At 39.0% G+C, this 13,151-nt stretch overlaps 1 protein-coding gene across 1 annotated transcript in view; it reads right to left on the bottom strand.

Annotated features, from left to right (window-relative positions):
- LOC118793670 (phospholipid-transporting ATPase ABCA1-like) overlaps positions 1-13,151 on the bottom strand; it is a 136,686-nt gene that overhangs the window by 26,692 nt on the left and 96,843 nt on the right. The window contains exons 39-43 of the mRNA XM_036551898.1: positions 10,336-10,459; positions 8,566-8,695; positions 8,245-8,365; positions 4,478-4,540; positions 379-485 (exon numbers count right to left, since the gene is read on the bottom strand). Of these exons, the coding sequence (XP_036407791.1) occupies positions 379-485; positions 4,478-4,540; positions 8,245-8,365; positions 8,566-8,695; positions 10,336-10,459 (545 nt within the window). The remainder of the gene's footprint in view (positions 1-378; positions 486-4,477; positions 4,541-8,244; positions 8,366-8,565; positions 8,696-10,335; positions 10,460-13,151) is intronic.

The following is a 13,151-nucleotide window of genomic DNA, read 5'->3' as shown; positions in this document are numbered from 1 at the left end:
GTCAAGAGAATTACCAAGTTGACACAAGTGAGGCATTTATTGAACAGTGCCAATTTTTCACTGCATGAATTTAGAAAGCTGCTTGTGCTTTGCAATAGCGCTCACTTGGGCTGGCACGAAAGTAGGGCCGTCCATATGCTAATGAATTGGGCGTGTCAGAGGCCAACATCATTTTTTTCTTCACATGTGTACATGCTTATGTGTGGGTGTGCATGTATGAGAGAGAGAGAGAGAGAGAGAGAGAGAGAGAGAGAGAGAGAGAGAGAGAGAGAGAGGGATTTTGCTCTGTCAGTACATGAATCAAGCTCTTCTGAGAATACATCTTGGGTGGTAAATTAAGATGAATGGGTTTTTGTGATAACAGCCAGGGCTTCCCACCTGTATCCGTTTAGGAATGCTTCTCCGCTGGAGACTGCGATGTCCCCAGTAAGCATCTTGAAGGTTGTTGTTTTCCCTGCACCATTTATTCCCAGCAGACCAAAGCACTGCCAACAAGAGTTACAAATGTGAATGAACAAAATGAAGTAAATATCAACTACACACACGTGGGTCAGAGACAAGATAAGCATTTGTCATGCAACATATAATATGTTCTTCTGAAAGCTGAAATATTCATCGGCCATAGAACTTCTTTCTCCTATTCCCTGACAGATCTACTAGAATTTTTAAATCTCATTTATGTTTTCTTATCTTAATCTAGACAAAAAGAGTACTTCATGGACTTTTCTAACTTGTTCTCAGTCTTTCATAATCGTAATCATAGGAATAATCTATCATTCGGCTCCATGTATCATTCTGCTTCTTTTTCAGTGTCTTCTGGAGTTAATTAAATTTCTGCTTTTTTTTTTTTTACGCACCCATGCATGTATTTAATCAAGCACAACGACACAAAACTGCATGAGAGAAGGCAAACCCTGACAGAAGTTACTCCATTCAAAATTTATCAATGATAATTAAACATGTTATCTTTTGCATCTTTTACAACAGCGAGTGAGGCACTGCTATGATATTATCATTTAATAACCCCCCCCCCATTACAGATTTTACTAAATCTGCAGTCAATAGACTCTACCACAGCATTGCTTTTAGGGTGCCATACTTTGCTTACTCCATGTCTAAGTGAGGTATGGCCTAGGCTCAACTTCTCAAGATTATCTAAGGACTCATCCTTTAACTGATCAAGAAATGGGCAGAATGGAAGCATACTGAGAAGTGGGGAAAGTCTGGTTTTAGATTTAGTATGTGAAATAGAGCATTGGCAGTCACATCTGCCAATGAGTTTTTTCTCTGAAACCATGATTTTTAGAATATTACAATGCAGGCTGGCTAAATACCCTTGATTAAACAATGTTAAAGTTCAGCTTTGTGCTGCATAAAAATTGTGACACAGGTCCAAATTTGTAAATTTTCCCCTCAATGACTGATGAATGTCATTAGACAAGTGATGTCTGGTAAATTATGTTGTATTGTTGCTTGCATCTGTGGCTGACTTGACAAATTGCTGTTGAATATATATAGGGGGACTTAGCTAATTTAAAATCAGTCTCCAATCAAGATGGATTTATAGAGGTAAGCTACTTACTGTCTTCCAATATTGTTTGCTTGTTTAATGTAAGATACATTTGATGATAAACATAACAATAATCCTGTTGGATCTGATACACCTAACATTTTCAAGCAAATAAGTTAACATCATAATTTCTGGGATTTAGGGCACTGACTAAGTAGAAAGATTTAAAAAGGGAAATTTAGAGCTTCACTCCCCTCAATATGTTCTGTTTGATGCAGAAAGATTTCACACAGTAGGTGCCCTGAAATAGGAGTAACCTGGTTTGCATTAATTAAAAAGGTACACATTTATACTCTCTGATCAAAATGATCTATTTCCGCATTTCAATTAGAAACAAGTCCAGCTGGGTTCTTTGTATCCTGGTTTTAATTATAGTATCTTTTCTTACATTGCTGAATTAACCGTGCAAGTATTCATGCTGATTACATTTGAAAAACTTCAGGTTACAATATTTTCCTGACTCCTTGGACGGAAGATTAAACAATCAGTCTATCCTCTCTAGGTTGTCATCCTGCATCACTTCTGTAAAAACATGCTTCATCCTGGAAAAAAAAAAAAAAAAAAAAAATCTGCAGCTACTAACCCCCACAAACTGTTCTCAACATTTTCTTCCCTTCTCTACCCATCCCTCACGGATGATAAAGTTGTGGATTTCTAATGTGCTCTTTATGTCCTCAGCTGCACATCCTAGCAGCTTTACCACACCGCTGCTATGCCCTGAGTCCCTCTCTCACTGATCCTGAAGTCCCCTGGCTCATGCTGTCTCACAAACCAACCATGTGCCCTCTGGACTTTATCCCCACTACCCTCTTTCAAGTCATCTTTCCTAACCCCTTCAGCTGCTCAAATCTACCACCCTGTCACACAGAATAACATATCAGTGATCCATTCAGTACTGCAGAGTCTTCCTTAACAACGGAAAAATCCAGTCACTTCTCACCACTTCCTCAACTCAGCTCCAGCTCTTGACCCTGAGCTTTCTCATCTTGAATGTTGTGGCTTCATGCTATCAGGCCTCCCTGCTTGTCCATGAGACCATTTCAAGACATTCAGAATATGAACATGAAGACCTAACTGATGTTTTACCTCCAACAATCTGCCGCTCCATATACTGACCCTCACCTCACTACACTGACCATTAACTGGTCTTGTTAGAAATTCAAGAAACAGGTGCTAGTCTACCAAGTCATTCAAGGTTAAAGCCCTTCTATATAAGCAATCCATTACCTGTCCTTACACCCCCACATGAGCTCTCTGTTTAAAAAGAATCACTCATCAGCTTCCACCTAAATGCCTGTCCAGGCCTAAATGCGTGTCCAGGCTTCACCCTGGCGTCCATAACCTGGCCATGTCCTGCTGTATACCTGGTTCCCTGTACCTCATCACTCTAAAGTATGACTGAGGTCTGATGGAGTGTAGACTTGCTCTCGCAGATCATTTTTAGGTATTGAGAGTATGACGGTATGAAACAAGTAAGGTTGCACTTCGTTTAGCTCTTCTTCTCCACAGGGAATCCACCGGCACAGCAAACTAAGCGTTTCATATCTTTTTTCTAACTGCAACACCTATTCAGCAGTGTCTATCAGTTATTCACATCTACATTCAAAAGGCTCTGTCCCTCAGCTCAACAGTGGAATAAAAATTGGCATACACACTAGTACTTTTCAATGGAAATTTCAGAACCCTGCCTCATTTAACAGTACAGTCTTTAAAGTTCTTTAAATTGCACTGAAATGTAAGTACCTAAAAAAACACAAACTGTTTTAACTCAAATTGATTATGTCATGAACATGGCTACTGTCATGAAAAACTTCAGGATGGATTTGTCCAACTTTTCTATGGACAACATGATAACATCAAACCATGTGTGTAACAAGGACTATACACTTGTTCATAAAAAGACAATAATTAAGGCTTGGAACTGCTACTGTAGGTAGGACAAATCAATGTTAATTAATCATATTTATCATGCAGCACTTACTATTCTACTGTATATATTAAAAATGTTTTAGCACAATATTCTAATACATCTTCCACATACACAAGAGTTAATACAACAAATTCAAGCTGCACCGTTTACCGATGTGTCCATTATATGCTCATTATATGTTCACGCTAACTTCATCACCTTCATTCATCTCTTTTACGGTGATAAACACTGGTGCAGAGCACATAGAACCAGCCTGCTATTTTTGGTATTGACTCATTAAATCTTTTCACATTAAAGAAAAATAATCTGTAACTATTTGGGTAAATTTCATTCATTTATCTGTTCTTGTTATCCATTCACTGTGCTTATTTATTTATAAAGATCTTGTTCGTGTTAACATTCCCGCAAAAGGCTGATGAATCTGAGCCAAGAGTGTCAGTTGGCTACTGAATAATTCAAGGAACATAGTGAGAAGCTAATCTTCATGTCACACCTGTACATATAATTCAAAGCACCATATTTCCATTAGAAAATAATGAATTTAAAAATGAATGAAACTATTAGACATTGGCTATAGTGCCAGCAAAAGAGTGTTTATATCTGGAGAAAGAGTTAAAAAGATCATGAAACTGTGTTTTATTGTTTGTGAATATTTTAGGTGTCCAAGACTGTTATATGTTGTGTCCAATATCCTTCTCCCTTCCTGTGATATCAGGAACTACCAAGAGGAACAGGGGGGATCCAGTGGAACCAGCTGGCAGAAACACGTTGTAACCTAACTAGGCAATCACTCAGCTAAGATTTAAGAATGAGCCTCAGCATCCATTGGATACTAACAGATGTAAAATACAGTATTTAAATATGTCATAACATGTCAACGTTCCCCCAAAAAAAAGAAACTTTCATTTTGTACGAATGTAGCGTCAGGGACTCTGACACAAACTGAATCTCTGGAGGTTGACCCCTGCCCAACTCACCTCTGCGGCAGGGACTCCCACACAGACTCTGTCCACAGCAGGAGCCTTCTTCCCCCGGTACACCTGCACAGGACAAGCACAGGCATTCATCACAGACAGCTCATCCTCTCAGAACCATGCTGGTAATTACATCACACACATGATCTCTGCAGCCTTCATTCTATTTGAGGATTTGATGCAGTGCACCTTCTTTGATATCCCCCTAGAGCACAGGGACAAGAGGCGAAGCTGGATTTCACCTTACCTTAGGAAGAGGGGTGCAGAGAGGCTTACTAGACCAACTTTCCTGCCCCAACCGCTAGAAAAAGTACCTGTTTTCAAATGTGCCAGGTTTATCTGTTTTTTTTTTTTGTCCAACCACTTCCTTCAAACTAAAGGTTAAGCAGGGATTTTTTTTAAAGACAAACAAACTACTAAGAAGTAAGATATATTGGGTCTTTTAAAATTTTTATTCTTAACAAAACCCAGTACAGCCATGATGCATTACACATTTGGTGGTTCTACAGCAAAAAGACATAGGACAAAACAAAAATGTAGATATAGCATGCCATTAGTGAGATATATGCAAGGTGTGTATGAACATGCAAACTATCTCTGTTCACCTTCTCTCAGGGAGCAGAGCGGGAATTGGAGAGACTTTGTATTCTGCATACACCTCAGACTCCTGCTGAGGGTTTGTTTAATATCACAGATAAGAACGTGGCTTGGGTTTCATTGCCAGCCCCAGCAAACTATCTCCCAGTCATGAACAAACCAGAATTTCAAACCACTTTTGTTGCTTAGAGGCCCCTTCTGAAAAATTGCATGCAAGCTTTGCATTTCAATGCAACCACAACAAAGTCTTACATTATTTTAGTGGCTCCCCTGTAAATATTAACAGCCGAAGAGGTAAGCAAACAAAAAACCTCTGAGGCCTTGCCTTGAGCCAGACTTTTTTAAAGACAATTTAGAAAGCGTAATCACAACTGAGCTTAGAACAAGCAGTTCTAAGAGTAAGTAACTATGAAACAAAGAAATAAAAAATCTCTGATGAAAGACATTTCTCAACTTAAAATAAGACAAGGCAAGGCATATTACTTGCAACTGGACATGCAAATCATGTCTGCAACTTTAAAGAAAGGAAAATATCTACATCCTCTGAAAATGGTGTAACTGAAGTTAAATTCTGACAGCATGAGCCATTATTCCCCCAAATTATTTTTTTTTCCAGTGTAAAAAAGATAAAGACATCTCTGCCTTGTTTTCAGGTTAACAGTATCTCAAAGTTAAAGCAGGTATGAGATCTCTGTCAATGCATTAGACTCCTGACTAGACAGAGTCAGAGAGGAAATGGAGTATGGGACATTAGGAATGAAAAGAAATGATACGGCTCTGTTGTGCATCTATTGTTGAACAGCACATCTCTTATTGGAGCATGGTACCATTAAGTAAATGGATCTGCATCCAACGCTTGGCTTTTTCGATGTGGTGATGTCGAAACGCACATTCAAAGGAGCAAATGAGGCATGTCACAACTGCTTATCTCTGATGTGTGATGGGTTGCTTTCACCGCTGTGAGATCCTGTCACACATCGCCACCACATCACAGAGGCAGGCTTCTCCCTCTGCTCATTGCTATCCTGTCCTGAACTGTTATGCCCACCCCTTAGACAAGATAAAGCAGATTTTGCATGCAGCTTGGAGGGTACCAGACTGTGCCACCGTGATCAAACATAGAAGATGGTATTGTAATGTTCTCAACTTAAAAAAGGCAATTAAAAGATAATTCTCTCACGACCCAAGCACTTTAACTTTTGTCAAGCCAAAGGGTGGCTGCTAATTGGATGAGACAGCTGAGAAAATCTGGTGAGTCTCTGCTCCAACTCGTGGACCACATGGAGCTCAGAGATTACAGAGCGGGACTCATCTGCATTCAGACGGTCAGATCTGGTCTGAACTGATGGGAGCCCTCTTAAAGAGAGAATAAAGCCTCCCCTTTGGAGAGCCCCGGAATACAAGGTAGACTGCAATGCATTCAACACTCTTGATTGCTCTTTATGCCCTGCAGAAAATGCCCTGCGTTATGTCCAACATGAAAAGCTTGATCCATATTGTCTGACAAAGGGAGTAAAAGGAAAGTTTTTTTTTTTACCTTGAATTAATGACTTGCGCTTGATCCACAGAAACATGCAATGAATCTTAAAAAATATTTTTGACAGGGCTGTGGCTTTTTGTCTGCATTGGTGTGCTGATTGATTCACCTGTCATTGACATTCATGGGCATAGTATGTGGCTGCGATAAACCTCAATGTCGCACATCAATGTAGCAGTCCTGTCTGCAGAAACCTTTTCTTTTGTTGTCAAGACAAACGTTAAAACAAATTTTGATCATCTAAAATAGGAACCGTACGGGTCATGTCTGCCTGTACTTCCTGTATGTACAAGTTATCGAAGAACAATGAATGTCGGAATGTCTGCCTCGCTTCTCTGTGAAGTTCTCCATTGCTATTTCCTGCCGTTTGATCCTGCTCCTCGCACATAATTACAGGAGGAAAAACGGAAAAGTTAGAGGAAGTTTGTGCAGATGTATGTGCCAGTGGTGGCGACACTTCCTGCTGGCGGTTGCTCGGGGGCAGAACATCTGCACTCTGCTGGTTGTTAATCTCAGAGATGATTAGCATCTCGCCTGCGCTTGCCAGAGGCCCGGCTCCTGTGTGCTCACTTTCAGCTCTGCCAAGGACCTGCACAACCCTACTGGAGGTGCACTGGAGGCTCTGAATTCCTACAGAACATCTACAGCATCCACTCCTCAAGGGCAAGTGTGAAGGCTGACACAGAACGACTGAATGAAACTGGGTATGCCTACTCTGAAACGGATCTGCCGTCTGGTTTCAAGTGAATTCTCTTTATCGCTTTTTTGGGTCATTGTTTGTTGTCATTTTTTGTTTTCAGTTGTTCTTTTTTTTTTAAACAAGACAAGAATATTGTTACCTTCAAACAAAAATCACTCAAGCAAGCCACCGTGACATTTGTGTATTTCAATGGGATTAGTAATGTATAAGGAACTGAAATTAGTTATAACTGTATCTGTGTTAATTGCAGAAAATTAGATTCTGTCTAAATTAGAAAATTAGAAAAAATGTCAACAATTGGGACTGAGGATGTTTCATTTTAGCATAAAATGAAACATCCTCACTGCATGCAGACAATAAACAGTAATAGTCATCATATAATGTCCACACTGCTGTGATAAGCTATAAAGAAACATTGTTGCAACAAAAATGACAATATTTTGAACACCATGTTCATATCTTGATGAGGTTTTCTGCGAGAGCAAACTATCTCCCTTAATTTATGTATTAACATAAATGAGCTAATTAAGAAAAATCAACTTTTTTTTGCTCATTAAGTTCATTGGTCATACAGAAAACAAGTCACATCTAACTCCAGTGTGAATTGCAAGTCATCTACAGAATGTCATCACTTCCACTTCCAGCTATGCACTGATTACAAGAACTCAAAGTTGCCCGTTTATTTATTTTTTTCCAATTTCCGGAACTAGCACTTGTGCATGGACATCAACTAGTCTTTATGCATGCTGTTAAAAACAGGAAATGGGCAGCAATATTTATGATAAACAACTCAGAAAATTAATCATCTACTCAAAAGCGTGGCAGTCTTTTTGAAAGGAATAATCCCTGCTGTTCAAATAAGTTATGTGTGTCAAATGTCAATTGAATCATTCAAGACAAAATAATAAATCCTTTATTAACATGTGTGATAGCTACCTTTGTCAGATCACAGATTCTCAGGAGGTCATGCTGGGCTCCTCCCTGAGTCACACGGACACGTTCACGAGCCACATCTTCATCTTCCTCACCCTCAGCCCGTGGAGCCACATTCACCGTTCTAGCAAATGAATCCAAAGTCATGGGAACATATGAACAGAGAAGTATAATGCATGCGTTTTAAACAAAAAAGACCTAAGGTAACTTTACAATAATGGGTACGTTAACAATATGGTAATAGTGATGACCTAAAATTCTTGTGCAGCTGCTAAAATGCAAATATTCTAGTCACAGTTCTGAGAAAGATGAGACAGTTCTTGCCTGGGTTTGAAGAAGAACTTGTATTGAATGAGCAGAGTGAGGGCAAACATCAGGACACCCTCAATGGACATGGCACAAAGATTCTTTCCTACCATGTCCCAATTCAGGGGGTTCTTGAAACGATCCTCGCCTAGAAGTAGAGACAAATGAGTTAAAGGACCAACATCTGGTGGTGTTATGCAAAGATCTAATTTTTATATACATACATACACAAACACAAACGCACACACACACACACATTCCATGGCTGTTTTTATGCCAAAGTACTGCTGTATGAACATACAGGTGATTGCCAAAATAAAGTACACACTTGAGTAAATGAGGGATGCAAAGTATATTGAAGGCAGGTGCTTCCACACAGACGTGGTTCACGAGTTAATTAAGCAATTAACATCCCATCATGCTTAGGGTCATGTATAAAAATCTGGGGCAGGCCCAGTCACCCATAATTTTGGCTAGCATGGTTAGAGAAGGAGATCTCACTGACTTTAACAGAGGGGTGATTGTTGGGGCACGTTTGGCAGGAGCATCACCAATGAAGAGTGCTGAACTTACTGGTGTTTCGGGAGGAACAATGGCTAAGGTGATGTTGGCATGGGTGTCTGATGGAAAGACACTATCAGCTAAGGTTGACTGTGGTATCTGTGTATTGACTTAAGATTCAAGTGAAAACAGACAAGTAACTTTGAATCCGTAGACTGCATATGTCCGTCTAGGGCGTGAGCAGGCAGTTTCCTCAAGAACAATCAGTCGAGAACTTTTCAGGGAGGGATACTATGGGTGGGCAGCAGCGCATAAACCCCTTATTACACCTAAAATGCATGTGTGCAATTAAAGTGGTACAAAGAATATTATTATAAATGTATTTATTAATATACTTTATTTAGTTCCAGATACTTGTGGAATCTATGCTAATGTGCCCTGAAGCTGTTCTGGGGCCTTGTGGTGGCCGAATGCCCTATTAAGAGACGTTATATTGGTTTCCTTTATTTTGGCAGTTACCTGTATGCATCTTGCATGATATAAACTCCATTTTAACATATGACATTTTATTACTTACAATACAGGTTTCTTTGTAATACATTAAGTAATACTAATATTCTAAACTTCCCTTTTTTAAAATACAAATGCAACATTTGAGAAGGGGTGATAAATGTGTTCTATGATTAATTATTGTGGGAGTTTGGCTCTTATGTAGAAATAACATGAAAGTGTTAGTACTGTTATTTCTTGGTATAGCTATTATACGGCCTTTTCATGTCTTCTGTTTCAGGGAGTTATGCGTTACAATGATACAAGAAGCTTCCCTATAGACAAGAAGCTGATGTCAGATTTTATTCTACAGATCTAAATCTCTCTTCTCCTTGGCATCAATTGTCTTCTTGCTCACAGAGGAGAAAAGATGAATTAATTTTGTTCTCATTCTCTAGTAAATAGACACTCTCAAGACAAGCCTTTTAAGTTGTGATTGCTTCCCTTGTATGCTTAGTTCTGAAAATGATTCCTTTTTTATGGTCCTGCAATGTTCTAACAGTAGAGATATGTTTGCCTCCATTTCATGGACTAGCTGGCTACAAACAGCTCATTGGCCAAATCAACAATAAGTGAGCTCTAACCACCCAGTGAACAACACCAACCTTCAAGAACTAATCAGTATTTGTGTTAAAACCTTTGAATCAGGGAAAACAGAGTTCTGTGTGTCCTTCCACAAGAATAACAGGGTAATTATATAATTTGAATAGCCAGAGTAACAATCTGTCAGAAACTCACCAAAACCGCTGAACAGGGTAGCCATGGCTTGGTTTTTGGCCATGTCTATCAGGCCTCTTCCAAGACAGAAATGTGGGAAAATCAGCAATACTTGCTTCACAATGTTATTGATGCGGGTAACGCTCTGCCAAAGAGAGGGGCCAGATTGTTGCATGTGTATGTACATTATCACATAATATACAGTACTAAATTTTACATTTACATTTATTTAGCAGACGCTTTTATCCAAAGCGACTTACAAAAGTGCAAAGTGCTAAATCACTCTCAAACCTACACCGAGTACTGTAGCATGAACCCTGCTAATATGCAAAGTTGCAGCACAGCCTCAGGGAAGCCATGGGATGAGCTAAACACTGATAAGATGCCTCCGTGTCACTGTGATACAAGCCTGATAATTATAGAGGGGGACATCACAGAATCAACATTACTGTGGTTCCAGAGTGCATTATCTGATTATTACTTCCATCTTCTGACTTTTCATTAAAGATAAGTCCAGCCCACGATGCCTGTTTCACTCAAATACCAAGACACAGATTAATTTCCATGAGAAATGAATGCCCCCTTGTTCAGGCACCCTGGATTACCAGGTTAGCATGAATGTCGAACTGTTCTCACCAAAGCTTTCATGATTATACCATATTCCTAAAATTCTTCACCCCCTGTAGCTATGAATGAATGATGCTGCGTTGTAGAGCACACATGCCATAATTAATTAAATTAAGTGGAACTGAAAGGCAGCCTGTGACTCTAAGCCGCTAACTCGATTTTGACACTGCTTTCATTATGGGAGAAAAAAAAACCTTGACTTCTGCCCCAGCATCATTTTAAGCTAAGTCATGCATTATACATATATTCCATTTTGGAAAAGTCTTCAAAGAATTTGAACATTCAGAAACCAAAAAAATCTATAGTCCTGTTTATGGACTTTGGGTAAAAGTAAAATGCATTACCTCAGGCTCTGTAATACAAGATTCTGGGTATTTCTCTGTGATGTTTATTTGTCGGTTACTATTGGGCAAATCAGCTTAAAACATTGGAATGCAATATATTACATATTGTTAAAAATGTAAGTGGAAAGAAAAATTGATCTGGATCTGATCATATAACTGCATATTCTCATCTGAAACGAACAGTCAAAGCAGCCTTTCGAAGGCAGTCACAAAACTTCAAAAACTGTAGCGGATGACAACTGCCAGCAAAAATCTTGTCTTAGATTTAAAAGGACGCATAGTTTCTCTGCAGCACAGAGGGCTTTCTTCCTAGCAATCAGGATATTATTTATTTTTACTGAAAGCATGCAGTTACTATTGAATTCAATCACAAGTAAAACGAGAAGAGCTGTTCCTCATATGCAAGATACACGCAACATCACCTTGGAAGCAATTAGCTAACCTAAAATCCCTACATACACAGCTACAGCGCACATTTCACCAATGAATCTGTTAATTTTACCAGTCATCGTTGCTTCAGTATATGTTTTGGCTCAGGGAAAACATATGGGACATTATTTTCTAGGAGAACCTCAAACATTGTGTTGCACTAAAGCCATGTGACAAACAGTCTACATGCATACGTTTGAGACAACTTTCACCTTTTGGGGGTAAGTATGAATTGCATTTATGACAGTCTAAGTGAATGTCTAACAAGGCAACCAGAGGGGGAAAAAAGAAAGGGAAAAAAAAAAAAAACATGAAGGGCCCTGGCTAATGGTGCAGGCCTTAGAACTAAACAAAACCAATTACATTCTCAGTGAAGACCCATTTGTCAAGGTAAGAGAAAAAACAGATATAATTTAAAATCAATCCATTAAATAACTTATATGTCTTAGTCTGGAACTAATTTTGATCGGGCTCTCTTCAAGGAGATCTAAGAACTTGTAAGAGGAAGAAAAACTACTTCATAATTACTTCTTGGTGCATATAATATGTCCATGAATCACTCAAATGATCATTGAGGGAAACTCTCTTAGGCCTTCACGTGACTCATGCCCCTAATCTTCAAATGTCTAATGCATCAATTTTCATCTAGATCTGTTGCATTTGTAGAATGAGAAGAAAAAAAAAGAAGCACCACCAGCAGCAACAAAATGCTTCTGTATAATATTAGTAGAAGCACTGAACTGATTCTGCATCGCTGTGTATATGTGAAAATAACATATGTTAAAATCTCTGCAATCCACATACAAATTTCATACACAGACAAGTGTATCACTATTATTTCTGCTTCCATAGTATTTTTCATCAGTACCATTTATTTTTAGTGGTATTTCATATCAAAACACCATTCACTGTTGAGGTAGGCTAACGTGCGTGAATCAATGCTTGAGGAAATCAGTAGACTGAGCATCTTCTCATTCCCAAAACACTGAACAATTCAATTCAACAGATGCATTGACAAAATCTTAGGACTTGTTGATTTGCAGTTATCCACAGGTTGTGTGAGCATGTGCTCAACGAAGGACAAATTGACTGCAACACAGCCTCATGCATACAAGCTGAGTTCTGTTTGAAAGAATCAACGGGGAGGGAGGAAAGCAATGCCAGAACCTGCGTGCTTTGAGATAAAACCAGGACATTCAGCAGCAATGCATTTTCTGCCATTTTTGCCATCCCATTTTCTTGGTGCTCTTTGGCTGCTGATCAACTTCCTGTGCAGCAGTTATTTATTTATGTGTGGCTACATATTGTGAAAGGAAAAAAAAAAGAATACAAATGTCTAATAATATTCATAGAAAAATGAAACTATCGTCAGCTGTGAGGATGCACAGCTGTGACAGATTTTAAGCACACTTCAATTTCATAAAACAAGTTCAAAAC

The sequence above is a fragment of the Megalops cyprinoides genome, chromosome 18, assembly GCF_013368585.1.
Source record: "Megalops cyprinoides isolate fMegCyp1 chromosome 18, fMegCyp1.pri, whole genome shotgun sequence".
Lineage (NCBI taxonomy): Eukaryota > Metazoa > Chordata > Actinopteri > Elopiformes > Megalopidae > Megalops > Megalops cyprinoides.
This window is presented reverse-complemented; position numbering and strand designations above follow the sequence as displayed.